The sequence below is a fragment of the Mobula hypostoma genome, chromosome 5 (genome assembly GCF_963921235.1).
Source record: "Mobula hypostoma chromosome 5, sMobHyp1.1, whole genome shotgun sequence".
NCBI classification, from domain to species: domain Eukaryota; kingdom Metazoa; phylum Chordata; class Chondrichthyes; order Myliobatiformes; family Myliobatidae; genus Mobula; species Mobula hypostoma.
The window spans coordinates 186,126,774-186,151,574 of NC_086101.1; the positions used below are offsets into that span (position 1 = coordinate 186,126,774).

Consider the following 24,801-nt stretch of genomic DNA (forward strand, 5'->3'; position numbering starts at 1 on the left):
GGTTATATGGGAGGCAGGGTTTGAGGGTCAGCACAACATTGTGGGCCGAAGGGCCTGTACTGTGCTGTACTATTCTATGTTCTATGTACTCCTGCGCTCCAGAATGTGTCCTTTCTGGAGCATTCCCCTGCAACTATTGTTGCACTGGACAACCAAGAAAAATTGTGCAGACCAAAGTACATCTTTCACAGTTGATGATCTTCCAAACATTATTTGTTTCTGAATGTGGAATTATAATTAATATTTGGCATACTGCGTTTTGTCAGTAAATAAAGGCTTTAAAAGACAAAACTATTTCACTTGCATTACAGCTGATTTCAAGACTGTCGTAATTTTATTGTGATTGTGTGTTGCTTTGTCTTCCTTGAGATTCAAAATCTGAGTTGGATTTAGTGTGTATGTGTATTTGGCTCCCATGATTGTTTGAACAATGCACAAAGTAGTACTGAAAAGAACCCGAGAACGTGCAAGTGAAGTTGTTAACAGTACTGACTATCTCTCTATTAGATAGTAACTGTCCAAAACCCATGTAGTATTTCTTTAACTTGGGTTTCAGTTTGCAACCATGTCTTAGTGAAGTTTTGGGAGTCACAATTCCACTAACTATATTACTTGACAAAGTAAAAGAACTTGTGGAAATTAATCTTAATCAGAACATTGTACTTTACTAACCTTTTTACAGGCTCAAGCCAACACACGAGCTGCAGTACTTAAAGAACAGCTTGAGAAAAAGAGACGAGAAGCCTATGAAAGAGAAAAGAAGGCCTGGGAAGAGCATGTAAGAATGTCCTACTTCATTGTTAAATAAGTTTCCCCTTAGTAAACGGACAATCTAATGGAAAACTTTGTTGCTGTGTACCTGTGGTGCCACTGCAAGCAGGATTTTCATTGTTCCTGTGCACGCATGTACCTGTGCATATGACAATCTGACAATGAACTCCATATTCATTTCGTATTTTCTAATTACAAACAACACAATACTTTGCTCTTTAGAAATTAATTGTTAAAACGCTAGTGGCATAATAATGGCTTAGAGCGGCGTGGTTGACAGTGATTAGTGTAATGTTATTGCAGTGCGAGCAAACTGGGTTCATTTCCTACTGTCTGTAAGGAGTTTGTATGTGTTTTCCTTAACCGTGTGGGTTGACTCCGGATGTACCGGTTGCCTTCCACGTTCCAAAAATGTGTGGTTAGTAGGTTAATTGGTCACATGAGTGTAATGAGTGTAAGCATAGACTTGTTGGACTAGTTGTCTCCCAATAAGACAAAATAATAATAGTGCTGTTGGTGCATTTGTTCGATGTTCCCTATGCAATAATAACTGACAGTGAACAAGGGTCAAGCCTTGAGCTTGGCATGAAACCAAGAACATAAAACAGTACTACCCTAGAGAGGCCACAAAGTTGTGAGGATTAGTTGAGTTGAAAAAACAAAACTTGGATGACAATGAGGGTTAGGTAGTAAAATTTAAGAGATTGGAACGCATGCTGGAAAAGTAGGTCACTAACATGTTCTATAAGAAGGGTATGATGGATGGATTTGAAGGCACAGATGCGGATCCCCTTGGATTCACTGAGTTCTAGGAACCTTATAGCAGTAATGTAGGGATAGATTTTCCTGTTGAGGTGTGCCCATCAGCAGCAACATTTTGCGTGATTTTGTAGCTGGTGAATTGTGGAAGTGTGCGTCCATTTTTAAAAAAATTGTTATTTTTAACTTTTCCCCATTCACTCATTGACTGGATAATCTCATTTACAGTTTATCCCCTTGGATGCCAGTAACACCGTATCAGAGATATTCTCTTCTGTCCACCCCCTGACCCCCCCCCCGTGCGTGTGTGTTTATCTAGCATACACAAGTGCACACACAATTTCTCTTTCCACAGATACTCCCTGACCTGCTGAGTATTTCCAGCATTTTCTGTTTGAAATCTAGATTTAGTCATAGTCATAGTCATACTTTATTGATCCTGGGGAAATTGGTTTTTGTTACAGTTGCACCATAAATAATAAATGGTAATAAAACCATAAATAGTTAAATAGTAATATGTAAATTATGCCAGGAAATAAGTCCAGGACCAGCCTATTGGCTCAGGGTGTCTGACCCTCCAAGGGAGGAGTTGTAAAGTTTGATGGCCAGTATCTGATTTCCAGTATCTGCAGTTCGTTTTGACTTTTCAAAAGTGGAAGGTAGTTTGGAAAGGTGAACATGGGTTTGAGCAATAGGGAGAGAGAGATAAAACAATGGAAAGTGAGACTAGTTAGTTTGCAACTGTTGAACTAGGGTGTGCATCACCTTTGTTTGCTCATGATTGAATTTTAAATTATCCTACATAATATTTACTTAAATATACAGTGCTGTTACAGGTTCTTCCAGCCCAACAAGTCCACGCTGTCCAGTTGCACCCATGTGACCAATTAACTTACTAACCGTACGTCATTTTGGAATGCAAGAGGAAACCATAGTGGTCACGGGGAGACTGTACAAACTCCTAGACAATGCTGGAATTGAACCTGGGTTGCTGGCACTGCAATAGCATTATGTTAACTGCTATGCTACCATGGGTCACCCATGAAATATAAATGGCATTTTAGAGAGTATGTATAAAATTGTAACACTTTAGAAGAATCCTTGCTGGTAATTTGCTAACAGAGAATGCAATAAGAAGGTGGAACGAGGAGAAAAGTTATTTGGATCAGTTGATCGGTTTGAAAATTTAATTAAATTGTATATACATTAAAATTGCTGCAAACTTGAAACTTTCAAGTTAAATGTTACACTGTTTGGAATATACTCTGAAGTGGTATTGGCGGTGGGGGGGGTGGAGACTAAAGTAAAATTTGTATTTAAAGGGCAAAAATTTGCAGAGCTTATAGAGAAAGAGGAAAAGGCTTGTGGTCACTGAAAGCCAGAATAGACAAAAAGCAGGCTATTGATGTTAGAAACTGGAGCAACAAACAATTCATTGAAAGAAAGATGGAGGATTGTGTGGAGGGAAGGGTTAAATTAATCTTGGAATGGGTTAAACGGTCAGCACAACTAAATGGGCTGAAGGGCCTTTACTGTGCTGTAGTGTTCTATGTTCCATTCTGGAGGAACTCAGTGGGTCAGTGGCATACGTGGGAGGAAAGGAACTGTCTGCATTTCAGGTCAAAACGCTGTATCAGGAGTGGCTGAAGAGCCACCTGTCATACAAACTGTTTGATTCTATGTTAAGATAACAAACTCAAAAATTCTTCCCAGCTTGCAGCGAAAGGATTTAAGCAGCCATTAACAGCTGCATCTTCATCCTCTTCCCAAGTAAGGCAAGGATCAGGCCTATCTTCCAAACCTCAATCACCAGCAAAATCCAGCACGCCAGCTATTTCGATGACTGCTGCACTGAAAGATGTGGGCATTGTAAGTGCTTTTGAAGTTCTTTAAAAATTTTGAAAACGAATTCAGCTCCACTTCATGAATGTGACTTCTACATGCTAAGGATTGCACTCCTATGTGAAGCAAGCAATGTTAATGGAAAGCAAATTGCTATGGAAGGAGAGTGTGTTCAAAGTGAGGCAATCTGCTTTCAGTACTTTGACCAAGCAGCCAATACTTGTGTAAATATCAGGATTTAATACCCTGGGAGTTGAGAAGGGCAAACTTAATTCTCTGCTTGTCAGTGTTTATAAAGATGTTCAAGCACATTAAGAAATTGAGCAGAAACTTCAGCAGATTCTTGTCATAAGCGCACAACAGCTGTGGCAATATCTGAAAATGGAAAAGGCTTCTTAATAGGACCACTATCTCAATGAAGTCTTCCACCAGTTTTACACAATTGTCTTTCCCTTTCCCCAGTTGGATTTTTTGCAAAGAAAATGATGGATGTGTAACAAAAACTATACCTTTCCTTTAATGCCTAAAATTAACAAAATAAGTAGAATTCATAAGAATAATTCCATTGCTTTTACTTTCTGGTGTCAGGAAAAAGACACAACAGCTAAGGAAATCTCAGAGGAAATTAAGAGGTCTAGTTCTACCACTATTCAGGTGAGTGTTCTAATTCTCAACTGCAATGCAAAGGTTTTATTTGAAATAAGAGTTATATCATTGATCACTCTAATTTACTTGTGGGTTTGTACTTTTATGTTGGGTTATACTTTCTTGGGACAAAAATGTCTTTATGCTTGGTTCTTCACATTTTAGTGACTCCTTTTATAGAATATTCCAGCACAGTACAGGCTCTTTGGCTCGTGATGTTACACTGATCTTTTAAACTACTCTAATCCAACCCTTGCCTCACCCATAGCCCTCCATATTTCTATCATTCATGTGCCCAACTAAGAGACTCTTAAATGTCTGTAATATATTTACCTCTGCCCGTGTGTCTCTACCTCTTCTGTGTCTGTGAAAAAAATATACCTCTGATATAACTCCCACCACCCATACTTTCCTCCAAACACCCAAAGATCATGGCCTGTTGTATCAGCCATTTCCAACCCGGGGGCTTGGGGATGCGGATGTTGCTGACTGTCCACTCTATCTATGCCTCTGTCAAGTCATCTCTCATCCTCCTTCACTCCAGAGAAAAATCCTATCTTGCTCAACCTATTCTTAAAGGACATGCTCTCTAGTCCAGGCAGTGTCCTGGTAAATCTCCTCTGCAACCCCTCTAAAGTTTCCACATCCTTCTTTTAATGAGACGACTTTGTTGGGTTAGCTTACGAAGTGCTGCAAAATTGGAGAAATGAGAATTAAAGCCTCCTGGAAAAGGTTCTCAAAGAGCCAACTTGATACTTACTTTATACTTTATTGTCGCCAAACAGTTGGTACTAGAACGTACAATCATCACAGCGATATTTGATTTTGCGCTTCACCACTCCCTGGATTACAAATATTAAATATTTAAAATATTCAAAATAGTTAAAATTAGCAAATATTAAAAACTTAAATTATAAATCAGAAATAGAAAAATGGGAAGTAAGGTAGTGCAAAAAAACGGAGAGGCAGGTCCGGATATTTGGAGGGTACGGCCCAGATCCGGGTCAGGAACCGTTCAGCAGTCTTATCACAGTTGGAAAGAAGCTGTTCCCAAATCTGGCCATATGAGTCTTCAAGCTCCTGAACCTTCTCCCGGAGGGAAGAGGGATGAAAAGTGTGTTGGCTGGGTGGGCCGTGTCCTTGATTATCCTGACAGCACTGCTCCAACAGCGTGCAGTGTAAAGTGAGTCCACGGACGGAAGATTGGTTTGTGTGATGTGCTGCGCCATGTTCATGATCTTCTGCAGTTTCTTTCGGTCTTGGACAGGACAACTTCCATACCAGGTTGTGATGCACCCGAGAAGAACGCTTTCTACGGTGCATCTATAAAAATTAGTGAGGGTTTTAGGGGACAGGCCAAATTTCTTTTAGTTTTCTCAGGAAGTAAAGGTGCTGGTGGGCCTTCTTGGCAGTGAACTCTGCTTGGTTGGACCAAGTCAGGTCATTTGTGATATTGACCCCAAGGAACTTAAAGCTTTTGACCTGTTCCACTTGCGCACCACCGATGTAAATGGGGTCGTGCGGTCCGCTACTCCTTCTGAAGTCAACAACCAATTCCTTCATCTTGCTGACTTTGAGGGATAGGTTATTGTCTTCGCACCATGCCACCAGGTTCTTAATTTCCTCTCTGTACTCAAACTCTTCATTACCCGAGATACAGCCTACAATTGTTGTGTCGTCAGCAAATTTATATATTGAGTTTGATGGAAACTTGGCTACACAATCATGGGTGTACAGTGAGTACAGCAGGGGGCTGAGTACACAGCCTTGTGGGGCACCGGTGCTCAGAGTGATTGTAGAGGAGAGCTTGTTCCCTATTTTTACAGCCTGGGTCCTGTCTGTGAGGAAGTTGAAGATCCAGCTGCAGATCTGAGTGCTAAGGCCCAGGTTCCGGAGCTTAGGAATCAGTTTATTTGGAATGATGGTATTAAAGGCAGAGCTGTAGTCAATGAAAAGGAGCCTTACGTATGCGTCTTTGTCCTCCAGGAGGAGGAATGTAGCGCCAGAGAGATGGCATTTGCCGTTGACCTGTTGCTCCGGTAGGCAAATTGCTAAGCGTCGAGGTTGACCGGTAGGCTGAGGTTGATGTGTGCCATAACCAATCGTTCGAAGCACTTCATAGCAATTGATGTCAGAGCCACAGGTCAATAGTCATTCAGGCATGCCACCTTGCTCTTCTTCGGCACTGGGATTATCGTTGCCTTCTTAAAACATGAGGGGATCCTAGACTGAAGCAAGGAACAGTTGAAGATGTCAGCAAACACACCAGCTGGCTCGCTTGCACAGGCCCGGAGAACCCGTCCTGGAACGCCATCTGGCCCCGTCGCTTGCCTTGGATTTATCTTCAGGAAGGCCCTTCTAACGTCCTCCTCGGTGACAATGAATCTCGATGCCACTAGGTCTGGTTCATCCGGAGGGAGCAGGACGCTCCTCTTCTGTTCGAATCTTGCGTAGAATACGTTAAGTTCGTCAGGAGGAGAAGTGCCACAGTTATTGATATTCCCAGCCTTTTCTTTGCGCCCAGTGATCTCATTTAGACCCTGCCATAGTCTACTGGCATCCCTTTGGTTAGCGTGAGCTTCCAACTTGACTCGATATTGCCTCTTGGTGCCCTTAATGGCTTTCCGGAGGTCACGCCTAGATTCCGGTAGCGACTGGTATTCCCAGATCTAAAAGCTGTAGCTCTAGCCTCCAGACCTCATAATTCATCCAAGGTTTCCGGTTAGGGAATACCCGGATTGTCTTGCGAGACACACAGTCCTCCGTGCATTTTCAAATAAAGTCCGTGACAGCTGAGGCATACTCATTGAGGTTAGCTGCCGAGTCCTTGAATACTAACCAGTCCACCGATTCAAAGCAGTCACGGAGGACCTCATCTGTTTCCTCCGTCCAACGCGACACTACTTTTGACACCGTGACCTCCCACTTCAGTTTCTGTTTGTAAGCCGGAAGGAGGAGTACGGCCTGATGGTCCGATTTTCTGAAGTGAGGTCGTGGGACGGAACGGTAGGCATCTTTGACTGCTGTGTAGCAGTGGTCAAGTATATTCGGGCCTCCAGTGGGGCAGGAGACATACTGGTATAACTTTGGCAGCGCCTTTCTGAGATTGGCCTGGTTAAAGTCCCCGGCTGTAATGAGCAAAGCCTCCGGATACCTGGTCTCACTCCACGTCCGCCTGGGGGGGAATGTAGACCACTGTTGGTATGACCGAGGTGAATTCCCGTGGCAGATAGTAGGAACGACACTTCACCGACAGGTGTTCCAGGTCCGGGCTGCAGGAGCTTGTCAGTGCCACTGTGTCTGAGCACCACCCAGTGCTGATCAGTAGGCGGACACCACCTCCCCTCGTCTTGCCCGAAGATGCCATGTGGTCCATCCGATGGATCGAAAATCCCTCCGGTCAGATGGCACAGTCGGGGGTGGCAGGGGAGAGCCAGGTCTCGGTGAAACAGAATACACAGCAGTTCTGCATCTCCCTGCAGTAGGTGAGTCTCCCTTTAAGATCATCCACCTTGTTCTCTATGGCTTGCACATTAGCTAGTCGGATGGTGGGCATAGGGACCCTAAAGCCCCTCAGCTTCAATCTGACCAGCAGCCCAGCTCTTTTCCCACGCTTCCTCGGTAAGTAGTGCATCTTTCCAGGTCTCCATTGATGCAGTGTGTTGTTGTCAGCTCTTTGAGGTAGGTGGACGCGTCCTGCGGGAATCGATTGGCGGGTCGCGTCGTCGCGCACTCCAGGTCGGGCCGAGTAACGGGGGAGGCTCAGCTGCCAATTCCAGCTGCCGGGGGCCTGTCTGTCGATTGGGTCGGGCCCCGAAGCCGACACTAAATCCCAGATGGCCGAGCTGCTGGCTGAAACAAGTCCTTAAGCTGAGTCACGGTTGCAGAGGCTTCCACTCCAGTCAAGCCTCGGGCTTGATTTCCAAGGTCGGCAGTGGAGGCCTCACTTCCGGCAGCTGTGGATGGCCACCAACGGGGCTTTATGGTGGTCACTCTGAGGAAGTGTCTGGGGCACCTTGAGTTCTCCGCCGTCACTTCTGTGTGGTCATCTGCTCCAGAGAGGTGCTGGTCAGAATGGGCCGTGTCTCCAAGCACTCCGGCACAGTAGCAGACCGCAGGTCTCCTGGAACGTGGTCGGGTCCAGGTGAGGTCCGGAGTTTAAGAAGCAGTTCTGGCGCGGTGGTCTCCAGCTGGGTCAGTAGCTTCGCCAGGGTGTTGTTGATCTTGATCTTGCTAAATTGGAAGTTTAGAAAGATTTCTCGGGTATAGGATAGTGGAGAGGGCAGTTTGCTCGGGAGAGCACGCGCGATGTTACTGGTGCCATCTTTAATAGTGATATTTAATGCTTTATGATTCAAAGATTTTCTCGAAGGTAAATAAGGGGCTTCAGAGAAAACACAAGTTGTGGGCTGAGATGCAGATGTAGATTTAGGAGGATGAATACTGGAATTTTGGCTTTAAACTTATGATGGGTATTTATAGAGTAAATATACACTGACGTTAATAAAATATTTATTCTGTCATAGACTGGCTTACTACATTTAACAGCATACTGTCAACAACAGAGCTGCTGGAATTCATTATTAGAGAAATGGAAAATAGAATTGGGAAAAGTCGTCATGGATTTAACAATGTTAGTCAAATGTTTATAGGTCCAAGCTGATCAATTATTCCTCATTACAGCACTTTCACCTCAGCAATCAGCTTATTAAACGTTCTCTGAATTGCCTGCAATGCAGGTGTATAAACAATACAACCCACACATAGTCCTCCAGGTGACTTCACTACTTTTCAACTCAATCCTACTTTTCAACTCAATTCAAGGCAAAAAAGGCCAAAATTCACCGCTGTACTAATTACTTGCTGTTCCTGCATGCTAATCCTATGTTTCAAGTACAAGCATATAAAAGTTCCTTACCAGCAGAAATCTGCAGTCTCCCCTAGTTTAAACCTGTTCTTCCTGTCAAAGGTTGAAAAACTGCTCTATGTTTAGCTTCCATCCATTTACCTACTCAACTTCCAACACATTTTTGCTTGACTCTTGGCGCTCCCCACATCTGGCTTGTTACGAACCCGTAAAGGTTTAAAGGAACCAGTAGCAATGGACCATGCCTGGAGTCTGCTTTTGATGTTAAAACCACTATCTTTATTGGTGTCTACTTAATATAGCAACTTAAACAAGAATAATCAAAAATTAACAGTGTTATGAGTATACATATGTGTAAATATAACTCCCAAACAATTGAGCTTGGTGGGGGGGCAGCACCGGGCTTAAAATCTTGAGATGGTAAGGTATGAAAGTTCAGTTCATCCACGGATTAAATGATGTGAGAGAGATATTTGTAATCCAAGGTGAATGTCGAGAGGAGGCCTTTACGTCGTATTCCACAGGTTCCATGGTGGTAAGCAGGATAACAATTGCTGTAAATTTTACCCGTCGTCGTTCCAAATCCACTTACAAATTATCATAGGGGTACCGTCTTCAAAGGGAACTACCATCCAGGCAAGGGTTAACACATAGGTAGATTCCACAAGGTTGTCTCAATCTCACGAAGTGATATCCACTTATTGATTGTGCTGGATCGTTACTCCACCCACCCTTATGGGCACTCGAGAGTTCCAACCAGTGACCCCTTTGTCACTGGCCTCCTTCCATTATCCGACTCCAACTGCGATTGACTGTGTGTAGGTGAGTGTCCTTGCTTAAATCAAAACAAGCTGCAGGGTCCCATAAGCTCTGTCTCTCTGTCTCTCTGTCTCTCTGTCTATCAAACAGGAGCCGAGAAAGCCGGCGGCTGACGTCACTCAGGCACCCTCTCTTAAAATGACAGTCCACGGCAAGATAAACCTAGGGGTTCATCACAGGCTTTTCTGCTTATCTGTGTATTATCAGTAAATTTGGCTTCAAGGTACATGGGCTCTTCATTTAGTTTAATACTGTAAATACAAATAGTTGAGGCCCTTGCACTGATCTCAGTAGTGCACACCTTAATACAATTTTTTTTTCCATTTTGTCAAGCTTAAAATTGGCCATTTTGTTTCCCTTTTTTATTTCAGGCAGTCCTCACTTCCTGCTGCTATATTATGCCTAACTCCTCCAACTCTCATCTTATTCGGTATCCATTTATGTGCCACCTTACTTAATATCTTTTGGAAATCTAATCTTTGTCAAATTATTGTTTTATCCTCTAAGAATGCTATTAAACTTGTTGAGCCCGTTTATCACCTTTCATAAGACAATGGTAATTTTGTTTAATTCCATCATTTTCTAAATGTCTTGGTAGAATTTTCTTAGAGTTTCAGCATTTTGCCAGTACCTGGATGTACACAGCACAGCCCCTCGTGTTCTGCAGGTAATGGATAGACAATGTGCAACATGAGAAGTCCCTTCTCATTTAGCTACCCTATCTGTTACCTCTTCTGAACAGGCAGACAAAATAGTGCTTGAGTTGTGAAGCTAAATATTAATAAAGTTTAGTAGTATGACCACTGTGTCGAGAATGATGTTCTGCTAAGAGATTGTATGTTGGTGGGTCCTCAGGTGTCCCTAGAGGCTGATCCAGGATCCACATGTTCTGGTGCAGTGTGGGAGAGTAACTGGTGGCTGTGGTTAGTGATTTGGTCCTTTTGGTTGTTCAGTCTCTCCTTTCACAGCTGCTGCTTGTTCTCTGTGACACAGTAGAAATCACTCATGTAGCACAGCTCTTTCTTGAACATCTTACTTCCAGGTATACCTATTCGACTTTGTATCTACAGCAACAAACCATTTGTTGGACGAAGTCATCGGGTCGAGGCATCTGCCAGGGAGGGGAAGGGATTGTGGATGTTTCCGGTTGAGGCCTATATCAGGACAGATGTATATAAGACCATAAGGTATTGGAGCAGAATTTGGCCTTTTGGCCAACCGAGTTTGCTCTGTCAGTTCATCATGGCTGAGGACACTCAGTCCTCGTTTATTGTTGATTAGAAAAATCAGGTTGAAAATGGATCTCAAGAGAGTTAGTGTGCTGAATCTCTGCAAGATGGCCTTTTAGAGCAATTTGTTGTTCTCCCTACTGGGGGATCAGCTATACTGGAATGGGCGTTATGTAATGAATTGGACACGATTAGGGAGCTAACCCTTAGGAGGCAGTGATCACAATATGATTGAGTTCAACTTGAAGTTTGATAGAGAGAAAGTAAAGTCTGACCTAGCAGTATTTCAGTGGAGTAAAGGAAATTACAGTGGTATGAGAGAGGAGTTGGCCAAAGTATATTAGGAGGTGTTGGCTGGAATGACAGCAGAGCAGCAATGACATGAGTTTCTGGAGGAAGTTGCAGGATTCCAAAACAAAGAAATACTCAAATGGCAAAATACTACAACCGTGGCTGACAAGGGAAGTCAAAACTAATGTAAAAGCAAAAGAGACAAATATAGCGAAGCAAAAATTTGTGGGAAGACGGAGGATTGGGAAGCTTTTAAAACCCTACTGAGAGCAAGTAAAAGAATTGTTAGGAAGAAAAAGATGAAATACAAAAGCAAGCTAGCAAACAATATCAAAAAATAAGGAGAGATGATTGGATTGAGAGATGAGAGATTGTTAGATTCCTAGAAAATGAGGCTGGAGAAATAATGGGGGCTAAAGGGGTAGTAGATGAACTAAATAAGTATTTTGCATCAGGTTTCACTGTGGAAGACAGTAGCAGCGTGCCAGATATTGAAGTGTGTGAGGGGCAAAGAAGTGAGTGCAATTGGAAGCTCAAATTGGAAACAGATGTTCTCAGGGAAAAGTACGGAAGAAGTGTGGCAAATGTTCAGGGGATATTTGTGTGGAGTTCTGCATAGGTACGTTCCAATGAGACAGGGAAGTTATGGTAGGGTACAGGAACTGTTGTGTACAAAGGCTGTAATAAATCTAGTCAAGAAGAAAAGAAAAGCTTACAAAAGGTTCAGAGAGCTAGGTAATGTTAGAGATCTAGAAGATTATAAGGCTAATAGGAAGGAGCTTAAGAAGGAAATTAGGAGAGCCAGAAGGGGCCATGAGAAGGCCTTGGCGGGCAGGATGAAGGAAAACCCCAAGCATTCTACAAGTATGTGAAGAGCGAGAGGAGAAGGCGTGAAAGAATAGGACCTATCAAGTGTGACAGTGGGAAAGTATGTATGGAACCGGAGGAAATAGCAGAGGTACTTAATGAATACTCTACTTCGGTATTCACTATGGAAAAGGATCTTGGTGATTGTAGTGATGACTTGCAGCAGACTGAAAAGCTTGAGCATGTAGCTATTAAGAAAGAGGATGTGCTGGAGATTTTGGAAAGCATCAAGTTGGATAAGTCGCCGGGACTGGATGAGATGTACTCCAGGCTACTGTGGGAGGCGGGGGAGGAGATTGTTGAGCCTCTGGCGAGGATCTTTCCATCATCAATGGGGACGGGAGAGGTTCTGGAGGATTGGAGGGTTGCGGATGTTGTTCCTTTATTCAAGAAAGGGAGTAGAGATAGTCCAGGAAATTATAGACCAGTGAGTCTTACCTCAGTGGTTGGTAAGTTGATGGAGAAGATCCTGAGGGGCAGGATTTATGAACATTTGGAGAAGTATAATATGATCAGGAATAGTCAGCATGGCTTTGTCAAGGGCAGGTCATGCCTTACGAGCCTGATTGAATTTTATGAGGATGGGACTAAACACGTTGATGAAGGAAGAGCAGCAGATGTAGTGTATGTGGATTTCAGCAAGACATTTGATAAAGGTAGCCCATGCAAGGCTTATTGAGAAAGTAAGGAGGCATGGGATCCAAGGGGACGTTGCTTTGTGGATCCAGAACTGGCTTGCCCACAGAAGGCAAAGAGTGGTTGTAGACGGGTCATATTCTGCATGGATGTCGGTCACCAGTGGAGTGCCGCAAGGATTCAAGGATCTGTTCTGGGACCCTTACTCTTCGTGATTTTTATAAATGACCTGGATGAGGAAGTGGAGGGATGAGTTAGTAAGTTTGCTGATGACGCAAAGGTTGGAGGTGTTGTGGATAGTGTGGAGGGCTGTCAGAGGTTACAATGGAACATCGATAGGATGCAGAACTGGGCTGAGAAGTGGCAGATAGAGTTCAACCCAGGTAAGTGTGAAGTGATTCATTTTGAGTTCGGAGAAGGACATAAAGATACGGAAGGCGCTGGTGTGGAGGGCTATGAACGACATGAAGGAAATCTGGAAGTCGAACCTGACCAGAGGGCTTAAAAAGAGGATTTTCATAGCAGTCATAGAGTCCATTCTCACGTACGGGTGCGAGACGTGGACACTCACCAAGACGATGCGAAAGTCTCTAGATGGTTGCTATACACGAATGCTCCAGGTGGCTGTTGATGTGAGTTGGCAACAGCACATGACAAACGTCGAGCTCTATAACAACCTACCGATGCTCACCACTAAAATCGAGGCGAGAAGACTGCAACTAGCAGGGCACTGTCTACACCACCTCGAGCTACCTGCCACCCTAGTCATCATATGGGAGCCCAAGCACGGGAGGATGAACCCTGGGCGCCCTCCCAAGACTATGGTCAACACGCTCCTAGAAGACAGCGGCGCAGCTAATGTAGATGAACTGAACACACTGATGAGGGAGAGGGAGAAGTGGAGAGTCCGTCATTGTGCCCGACGCCAGCCCCCTAGGCCTGAGTCGACGTAGTAGTAGTAGTGGTTCATTTTGGTAAGCCAAATATGATGGCAGAATATAGTACTAATTGTAAGACTCGTGGCAGTGTGGAGAATCAGAGGGATCTTGGGTTCCGAGTCCATTGGATGCTCAAAGCAGCTGCGCAGGTTGACTCTGTGGTTAAGAAGGCGTATGGTGTATTGGCCTTCATCAAACGTGGAATTGAATTTAGGAGCTGAGAGGTAATGTTGCAGCTATATAGGACCCTGGTCAGACTCCACTTGGAGTACTGTGCTCAGTTCTGGTCACCTCACTACAGGAAGGATGTGGAAGCCATAGAAAGGGTGCAGAGGAGATTTACAAAGATGTTGCTTGGATTGGGGAGCATGCCTTATGAGAATAGGTTGAGTGAACTCGGCCTTTTCTCCTTGGAGCAACGGAGGATGAGAGGTGACCTGATAGAGGTGTATAAGATGATGAGAGGCATTAATCATGTGGATAGTCAGAGGCTTTTTCCCAGGGCTGAAATGGTTGCCACAAGAGGACACAGGTTTAAGGTGATGGGGAGTAGGTACAAAGGAGATGTCAGGGGTAAGTTCTTTACTCAGAGTGGTGAGTGCATGGAATGGGCTGCCGGCAATGGTGGTGGAGGCGGATACGATAGGGTCTTTTAAGAGACTTTTGGATAGGTACATGGAGCTTAGAAAAATGGAGGGCTATAGGTAAGCCTAGTAATTTCTAAGGTAGGGACATGTTCGGCACAACTTTGTGGGCTGAAGGGCCTGTATTGTGCTGTAGGTTTTCTATGTTTCTATGTTACTATTACAAGGGAGAAGGTGCTCAAAAAAGGTACATAAGTCACCTGGACCAGATGAACTGCACCCTGAAAGATAGTGTTAGAGATTGTGCTGGTATTAGAAATTCTTTCAAAAATCATTGGACTCTGGCATGTTGCCAGAGGACTGGAAAATTGCAAATGTTACTCCAATCTTTAAGAAAGGAGGAAGGCAGCAGAAAGAAAATTATAGACCAGCCAGCCTGACCTCAGCGGTTGGGAAGATGTGAGTCAATTGTTAAGGATGAGGTGAAGGAGTACTTGGTTTCACAGGACAAGATAGTACAAAATCAGCATGGTTTCCTTCTTGGAAAATCCTGCCTGCCAAGCTTGTTGGAATGGGGATGCAGAGGATGTTGTATATTTGGACTTTCAGAAGGCCGGTGACAAGGTGCCACACATGAGACTGCTTACCAAGTATTACAGGAACGTTACTGACAGGGTTAGAGCATTGACTGATTGGTAGGAGGCAGTGAGTGGGAATAAAAAGATCCTTTTCTGGTTGGCTGCCAGTGACTAGTGGTATTCCGCAGGGGTCGGTGTTGGGACCACTTTGTTTTATGCTGTATACCAATGATTTAGATAATGGAATTGATGGCTTTGTTGCCAAGTTTGCAGATGATATGAAGATTGCTGGAGGGGCAGGTAGTATTGAGGAAACAGCTAGGCTGCAGAAGGACTTACAGACAGATTAAGAGAATGGGCAAGAGAGTGCTAGATGAAATTTGATGTTGGAAAATGCATGTTCACACACTTAGGCAGAAGAAATAAATGTGTGGACTATTTTCTAAACGGGGAGAAAATCCAAAAATCTGAGATGCAAAGAGACTTGGCAGTCCTTGTGTAGAATACCCTGAAGGTTAACTTGCAGGTTGAGTCGGTGGTGGGGAAGGGAAATGCCATGTTAGCATTCATTTGAAAAGGTCTAGAAGACAAGAGCAACGATTTGATGCTGAGGATTTATAAGGCACTGGTGAGGCCTCGCCTTGAGTATTGTGTACAGTTTTGGGTTCCTCATCGTAGAAGAGATGTTCTGGCATTGGAGACGATTCAGAGGAGGTTCACTAGGATAATTCCAGGAATGAAAGGGTTATCATACGAAGAACGTTTGATGGCTCTGGGTCTGTACTCAATGAAATTTAAACAACAGGAATTCTGCAGATGCTGGAAATTCAAGCAACACACATCAAAGTTGCTGGAGAACGCAGCAGGCCAGGCAGAATCTCTAGGAAGAGGTACAGTCGACGTTTCAGGCCGAGACCCTTCGTCAGGATTAACTGAAGGAAGAGTTAGTAAGAGATTTGAAAGTGGGACGGGGAGGGGGAGATCCAAAATGATAGGAGAAGACAGGAGGGGGAGGGATGGAGCCAAGAGCTGGACAGGTGATTGGCAAAGGGGATATGAGAGGATCATGGGACAGGAGGTCCGGGGAGAAAGCGGGGGGCGGTGGGGGGGAGAAACCCAGAGGATGGGCAAGGGGTATAATCAGAGGGACAGAGGGAGAAAAAGGAGAGTGAGAGAAAGAATGTGTGTATATAAATAAATAACGGATGGGGTACGAGGGGGAGGTGGGGCATTAGCGGAAGTTAGAGAAGTCAATGTTCATGCCATCAGGTTGGAGGCTACCCAAACGGAATATAAGGTGTTGTTCCTCCAACCTGAGTGTGGCTTCATCTTTACAGTAGAGGAGGCCGTGGATAGACATGTCAGAATGGGAATGGGACGTGGAATTAAAATGTGTGGCCACTGGGAGATCCTGCTTTCTCTGGCGGACAGAGCGTAGGTGTTCAGCAAAGCGGTCTCCCAGTCTGCGTCGGGTCTCGCCAATATATAGAAGGCCACATCGGGAGCACCGGACACAGTATATCACCCCAGCTGACTCACAGGTGAAGTGTTGCCTCACCTGGAAGGACTGTCTGGGCCCTGAAGGGTGGTAAGGGAGGAAGAGTAAGGGCATGTGTAGCACTTGTTCTGCTTACAAGGATAAGTGCCAGGAGGGAGATCAGTGGGGAGGGATAGGGGGGAACAAATGGACAAGGGAGTTGAAATGAAATTTAGAAGGATTGGGCGGGGGGAGGGAATCTCATTGAAACCTTTTGAATGTTGAAAGGCTTAGACAGAGTAGATGTGGAAAGAATGTTTCCCATGGTGGGGGAGTCTAAGACAAGAGGGCACAGCCTCACGATAGAGGGGCATCCATTTAAAACAGAGATACAGAGAAATTTCTTTAGCCAGAGGCTGATGAATTTATGGAACTTATTAGCACATGCAGCTGTGGAGGCCAGGTTTTTGGGTGTATTTAAGGCAGAGCTTGATAGGACACTGTATCAAAGGTTACAGGGAGGGGGCTGAGCAGGGGGAGAAAGGGATCAGCCTTGATTGAATGGCAGAGCAGACTCAATGGGCCAAATGGCCTAATTCTGTCTTTATGTCTTATGGTCTTGTAGTTATGGTCTTAAGATATTCAGTCTGTCCACTATTTTGTTGTCCCCCATTACTAACTTTCCAGCATAGTTTTCCAGTGTCTAATATCCACTCTCACCTCTCTTTTACACTTTATTTACCTGAAGAAACTTTTGATATCTTCTTTAATATTGGCTAACTTACTTTTGTATTCTATCTTTAGCTTAATGACATTTTTAGTTGCCTTCTGTTGTTTTTTAAAAGCTTCCTAATCCTCTAACTTCCCAATAATATTTGCTCTATTATATGCCCTCTCTTTGGCTATTAATTTGGCATTGACTTCTCTTGTTGGACATGATTGTGTCATCTTTCCTTTAGCAAACTTCTCTTTGGGATGATTATATCCTGTGCCTTCTAATTGCTTCCAGAAATTCCAGCTATTGCTGCCCTACCATCATCCCTGCCAGTGTTCTTTTCCAGTCAATTCTGGCCAACTCCTCCCTCATGGCTCTGTAATTTTCTTTACTCCACTGTAATACCGATATCTTGTCTGATACACTGGTGCATCACTGAAGGAATAGTACACTGCCTGAAGAGTTGCTTTTCTGATGCAATGTTAAACCAAAACCTCTATATCAAAGATCCCATAAAGGGAAAAGGAGTTGTTCCTTTCTATCTATCACTAATAAAAATCTGAACATTATTGCCTTAACTTTCTCAAAGAGCTTTAAATGGTTAGCTCCATTTCTGACATTATAAGTGTATACTCCTTATGACTTCATTGGCTTCAGAGCCAAGGTCATGAAAGGTGCTACGCATGTAAAAACATGTCATCTGTGTTTGGAATTTCTACATGAGGTCCACCCCCCCCCCCATATTAGAATAATCTGTACAGAACAACATGAAACAGCATTAAACATCACGGAATTTACAAGCATATGTGATTTAAGTCTACAGCCATTTTACAAGCATCCCTGTCCATAAAACTGACAATTCCACTCTTTTGTACTTAAATGACCTAAAGTTCACCTGTTCCCATGTTAATAGCAGGATCTGCAGTTACCAGCAGTCAACTGAAGCCACTGACCTGGTTCTGTTTCTCCTGCTGTTGCAACAGTTAAGTACTATAAATTGAGCTTCCTTCAGTATTTGAGAGCCATAGTCAAATGAAGCCACACATTTGTGTCCTGTTCTGCCGCAGCTATTAATTGAAGATGGGAGTAGCCAACAATGAATTGCAGTTGCAACCCTGCAATCAAAAGTTGAAACATGGGTCCTATCAGTTGAAACAAACCTATCTGCCATCAAGGAGCAAACTTGATGGGCCAAATGGCATAATTCTGCTCCTATATCTTGTGATCTCAGGACATGCAAAAAGGTACTGGAAAAAGGCCAGCAATATTATGAAGGATCTCACCCACTCGGTGGCCCTGCTACTACCAAGAAGAGTTCCTCTTACCAAGATTCACTTTGTCAATTTCTCATTAACTGTCAAGTCACTGTATATATAGCCACAAGAAAACAGTTAATTTTACATTGTGTTTTATAGGGTTGCTTTTATGTTTACTGTGTTTTTATGCTGCATCAGATTCAGAGTAATAATCATTTAAACCGAAGAATAAAAATAAATTATCTTTAATTTTTGAGCATCCCCTTCCGATGCTGGAAGTAGGATTCCACCATATTTGATTGATTATGTATTCATGAGAGGTTTACATTCATGCTACAGCACAGAATTTTCAGCTTATCTTCAGTTCGGAGAAGCCGATGCTATGTGCTCTCTTGATGTATTTTTCTCACCCACGCTGAGAACTCTCAGGCTCTAAACCACATATGTGATGACTATTGATCACTATTCTTCACTTAATCAGTTAACCTTTATTCTCTTTCTGTGCATTGTTCTCAAATGAAGACACCTTGTGACATTTCCTTTTATTCTGTATTTCTGAATATCTGATTTCTTGAATTATGGTTCAATTATTTTGGGTTCCACACCACCAGGTTCACATCAGTTATTATTACCTCTCAACCATCAGGCTCCTGAACCAGAGTGGATAACATCACCCATCCCATCACTGAACTGATTCTACAGCTATGGATTCACTTTGAAAGACTCCTCAAAATATTTATTATTTCATTATTATTTTGATTTTTCTTTTTTTTGTATTTGCACGATTTGTTGTCTTGCACATTGATTGCTTGTCCATCTTTGTAGATTTTCATTGATTCAGTTCTTTTTGTTAGTATTATTGTGATGCTTGAAAGAAAATTAATCTCAGTATTATCTAGTAAGTGGGGACATATTTATATTTCAATAATGAGTTTACTTTGAACTTTTGAACATTGAGATTGGAATCTGGTTGGGTAGAATTTATCAAAAATCACAAGTTGTTCATACACTGTCCTTTTGTTTTCAGAAGGAAAAGCAAGAGATTTTGCGTCGGTTAAATCAGAACATTAAAGTTCAGGAATGTCATGAAGTGAATGCAGCATTGCAGGACGAAAGTGTCGTGACTTCTAACAGAAATGGCACACAGTCTCAGGAGCAGCTGGAGGATGGCCCCCACTTTGCAGGGGAAAGGAAAAAATGGGAAGCAGAACCTCCACCTGTGATTCCTCTTGCTCAACTTACGCTTGAAGAAACCTCAGGGTTAAAGGATGAGAGTAAGGAACAGCTATAGCTTTACTCTTTACAATAGAAAACAGTTGTGAAGAAGAATTTGATTTTTGTCAACAACGTGGTTGGTGGGGAATAGGGAAGTACCACAGGCTGCCTGTTCAATAAAACCAGGTCACACAAGCTTCATTCGAACTTGACCCAAACATGATGGTATGTAGAACCTGGTTATTTCTTAGTCAGTTCCCTATGACACTGAGAGCCATTGGCAACAAACAATCTGCTGGAGGAACTTATTGGTCTGAGCAGCACGAGGCAGGAAAGGAGCTGTTGATATTTCGGGAAGTAAGATAAACATATGAGGGAACAAGAAACGTACAAATGTTGTCATTGAATTGGATCAGGAAAAGCAGCTGAATGAAACACAAATGCAGTAGGACCATCAGCTAGTTTCAAATACTTAAAATTTTGTTTCCCTTAAGTCTGTTTCCTCCCAAATATGGTGAGTTTCAGTTACTTTTTGGATTCCAGACCTAATCAGTTCCCCTCTACCACCACTCTGCTCCGTCTAGCAGAATTAGTCCTTACTCTTAATAATTTCTCCTTTTGCTCCTCCCATTTCCTCCAAACTAAAGGTGTAGCTATGGGCACCCGTATGGGTCCTAGCTATGCCTGCCTTTTTGTTGGGTTTGTGGAACAATCTATGTTCCGTGCCTATTCTGGTATCTGTCCCCCACTTTTCCTTCGCTACATCGACGACTGCATTGGCGCTGCTTCCTGCACGCATGCAGAACTCGTTGACTTTATTAACTTTGCCTCCAACTTTCACCCTGCCCTCAAGTTTACCTGGTCCATTTCTGACACCTCCCTCCCCTTTCTAGATCTTTCTGTCTCTGTCTCTGGAGACAGCTTATCCACTGATGTCTACTATAAGCCTACTGACTCTCACAACTATCTGGACTATTCCTCTTCTCACCCTGTCTCTTGCAAAAACGCCATCCCCTTCTCGCAATTCCTCCGTCTCCGCCGCATCTGCTCTCAGGATGAGGCTTTTCATTCTAGGACGAGGGAGATGTCTTCATTTTTTAAAGAAAGGGGCTTCCCTTCCTCCACTATCAACTCTGCTCTTAAACGCATCTCCCCCATTTCACGTACATCTGCTCTCACTCCATCCTCCCACCACCCCACTAAGAATAGGGTTCCCCTGGTCCTCACCTACCACCCCACCAGCCTCCGGGTCCAACATATTATTCTCCGTAACTTCCGCCACCTCCAACGGGATCCCACCACTAAGCATATCTTTCCCTCCCCCCCTCTCTCTGCATTCCGCAGGGATCGCTCCCTACACAACTCCCTTGTCCATTCGTCCCCCCCATCCCTCCCCACTGATCTCCCTCCTGGCACTTATCCGTGTAAGCGGAACAAGTGCTACACATGCCCTTACACTTCCTCCCTTACCACCATTCAGGGCCCCAAACAGTCCTTCCAGGTGAGGCATCACTTCACCTGTGAGTCGACTGGGGTGATATACTGCGTCCGGTGCTCCCGATGTGGCCTTTTATATATTGGTGAGACCCGACGCAGACTGGGAGACCGCTTTGCTGAACATCTACGCTCTGTCCGCCAGAGAAAGCAGGATCTCCCAGTGGCCACACATTTTAATTCCACATCCCATTCCCATTCTGACATGTCTATCCACAGCCTCCTCTACTGTAAAGATGAAGCCACACTCAGGTTGGAGGAACAACACCTTATATTCCGTATGGGTAGCCTCCAACCTGATGGCATGAACATTGACTTCTCTAACTTCCGCTAGGCCCCACCTCCCCCTCGTACCCCATCTGTTACTCTTTTTAATGCACACATTCTTTCTCTCACTCTCCTTTTTCTCCCTCTGTCCCTCTGAATATACCTCTTGCCCATCCTCTGGGTCACCCCCCCCCCGGTCTTTCTTCCCGGACCTCCTGTCCCATGATCCTCTCGTATCCCCTTCTGCCTATCACCTGTCCAGCTCTCGGCTCCATCCCTCCCCCTCCTGTCTTCTCCTATCATTTTGCATCTCCCCCTCCCCCTCCAGCTTTCAAATCCCTTACTCACTCTTCCTTCAGTTAGTCCTGACGAAGGGTCTCGGCCTGAAACGTCGACTGCGCTTCTTCCTATAGATGCTGCCTGGCCTGCTGCGTTCACCAGCAACTTTGATGTGTGTTGCTTGAGTTTCAGTTATGTACGATTGATTATGCTGTGTGCAGGAGCTACATCATGAGTTGTCAAAGCACAAAGCACTTTTCCACTGATCTGTTATGTGCAGATCCGTATGCTTGCAATATCAACTCCACACCCCATTTAAGTTATTTTTGTACATGTATATTTGAGGAGCCAGTGGTGGTATACATGGCCTGATCAGTTTTCAGAACACTTGTGCTTGGTAGCACACTGCTGTGTACTAGCACAATGAAGAGCTGTCTTTGATTACACTGAACCTTGTGATTTCAAAATGTTTCATGTGTAAATGTCAGTATATTTATTGGATGTCCTTTTCGATATTTAAATGTTGTTCTAATGCTATTAAAACAATATATTTGTTTATTTAAGAATTGTACATTATTGGTCCTTGGTGATATGCTTTGTAACAAGACCACTCCTTTATATCTTTATAGGCAACAAAGATTTGGTGACAGTGTGATCTGCCAAGGTTGTTTGTTTCTTTACAGATGGCATGTTAGCACACCGCCCATTAACTTGCACCCAGACCACAGCCCTCCATACCCCTCCCATTCATGTACCTATCCAAATTTCTCTGAAATGTTGAAATGGAACCTGCAATCACCACTTCCACTGGCAGCTTGTTCCACACTCTCACTACCCTCTGAATGAAGAAGTTCCCCCTCATGTTCACCTTAAACATTTCACCTTTCACTCTTAATCCATGACCTCTAGGTCTAGTTTCATACAACCTCGGTAGAAAAAGCCTGCTTGTGTTTACCCTATCTATACCCCTTACTTTATATACCTCTGTCAAATCTCCCGTCATTCTCATATGCTCCAGGGAATAAAGTCCCAACCAATTCAATCCTTACCTATAACTCAGGACCTCAAGTCCTGGCAATACCTTTTATAAATTTTCTCTGCACATTTTCAATCTTTTTGACAACTTCCCTCTAGGTAGGTGACCAAAACTGCACACAATATATCCGATTAGTGATAAGTTGTACTGCTGTGATTAAATTTTTGGTCCATGTGGTTTTTGTTCTGTTTTTGAATCGGTGACTTTCTTTCAACTACCTGGTTTCAGATAGAATAATGAGAGGAGTTATTTTGTACTTGTAGATATGTAGATAATTTAGCATTTATACTTGCTGATTGCTTTTGGTGGTCAGCAAGGTCAGAGGAGTCCTTGGAAGCAAGGACTGACATTTGAGTGTGGAAATGGTTAGTAATCACTAAGGATTATAATAGGGAGGTGGGTGTTAGGTTCAGAAGTCCGATGTAAGGAGACCTTGAAGTGTAAATTGATTTTTGTCTCTGTTTCTGAACATTTGTCTAGTCAATTAGTGTTTTTTTTTGTTCACTTTTATCAGCATGTCAGACATCCGGAGAAGTTATTAAATTGTTAATTAAAGATGAACCTCGCAAAGTATGGGAGAAAGAACCTTCTGACACAGTTTTGAAAGTGTTAGGGGAAGCAGATTTGCAAATTCAGACGGGGATGCTATTGGATACTGTAACCGTTGAAAATAATGGTAAGTAACTGAAAAATTAAGAAGTACTGTTTTGAATGTTATAGGTGTATATTATCCTAGTTTTGCAGAATGAACTTCTTGGTATTTATTTAAGCTTGTTGTATGACTGATGAGGCTTTTTCCGGTTCCTTAATCTTGGGCGGTGGTTTCACTTCTGAATGAAAATCCAAGGTATTTACCCTCCTCTTTCAAAACAGCAGAAGCCCCTTTGGCTGAAGTTGACCCGGCACTCACGATGGTGATCGATGCAGTAAATGGCATGGTTGATCAAAAAGTAGTTAATGAACCTGTTCGAACTTCTGTGGCTAATGCTGGACAGATATCCATAGCAGGAGACACAATGGAAACCAAAATCATTGACCTTTCAAGAGAAGAAAATGCACAGTCAAGGGAAGTATCTATTCCAACATCAAAAACATCAGTATTTGAAGACAAGATTGAAGGTAATTTTTTTCTTCATGCTATTAGTTGTTTGTGAGATTATCAAAGATTCTGTCACTGCAAGCAATAGTTGATAAAAATAAGATGAAGAGAGGTTTGAGTTTGTAGAAAATGGACTTTGCCTGAACCTTTTGGGTTGAGTAGTCTACATTTGTGCTGCAAATATTTTATAATCATTGCAAACAGAATAGAATCAGGATTACTCTCATCCCTCTATCTTGTCCTTATATACTCCAGTCTATTGTTAGCCTTCCTTTTTCCAAGGGGACTTATCCAAACTTATCAATTTCAACCTGCAAGTTGAAAGCACTCAGGCCTGAAATCATTCTCATCAATCTTTTCTGAACCTTCTCTTGGGCAACCATGTCCTTCAGAGGTTGGCAACTGGAGTTGGTTGCAATGCTTCAGTTGTGCCAAGTTTAACGGGGCCGAAGAACTGAATGTAATTCTAGCAGCATTCAGATCTCTTAATTTGGATCCCTGTTTTATTCATAGTATTTGGCAATGTAAAGTAGAACAATGCTGGAGAAACTCAGTGGGTCAGGTTGCATCAGTCAAGGCAAATAGACATTTCAGGTTGAGATCTCAACAAATTTCATAACATATGTCAGTGATAATCAACCAGATTCTAACCTTTTATGTGGGCTCCTAAATCCCTCCATTTCCTTCTGTGGATGCTCCCTGATCCACTGAGTTCCCCTAGCAATTTGTGATTATTTCTTTTCTCTCTCTCCAGACTTCAGCATCTGATCAAATTGCTTTTTGTATAGTTAATTGTAATAGATGATGTGCATTTTTTTTCAACTAGAATTGGTGAACAATGAAAGTTTACCCATTGATTATTTTGAATGTGATACTTTGTGTTCTGGTAACGAACTAATTACATCCCCTACCCCCAAGATATCCCAGGGTGCTGTATAATCAGATGTACTCTTTGAAGTGGTATTTGTAGTGGATTGTGGGAAATCAATTTGCAGTTAGCAAGCTCCCACAAACAACGATCACATGAGTAAATAATCTGGTTTGGTGTTCTTCACTGAGGGATAAACATTGGCCAAAATACCACGGAAGCTTCCCAGTTCCCTTTTTTTAATTTCATGCAATAAGAACTTTAATGTA

General features: G+C 43.2%; 1 protein-coding gene across 4 annotated transcripts in view; it reads left to right on the plus strand.

Moving 5' to 3' along the window:
* nek1 (NIMA-related kinase 1) overlaps window positions 1-24,801 on the plus strand; it is a 155,421-nt gene that overhangs the window by 76,322 nt on the left and 54,298 nt on the right. For 3 of the 4 annotated variants that reach the window (XM_063049500.1, XM_063049503.1, XM_063049502.1), the window contains 6 exons: window positions 683-778; window positions 3,244-3,399; window positions 3,961-4,026; window positions 19,302-19,548; window positions 23,080-23,241; window positions 23,439-23,684. In XM_063049500.1, the coding sequence (XP_062905570.1) occupies window positions 683-778; window positions 3,244-3,399; window positions 3,961-4,026; window positions 19,302-19,548; window positions 23,080-23,241; window positions 23,439-23,684 (973 nt within the window). The remainder of the gene's footprint in view (window positions 1-682; window positions 779-3,243; window positions 3,400-3,960; window positions 4,027-19,301; window positions 19,549-23,079; window positions 23,242-23,438; window positions 23,685-24,801) is intronic. The other variant, XM_063049501.1, reaches the window with a different exon arrangement.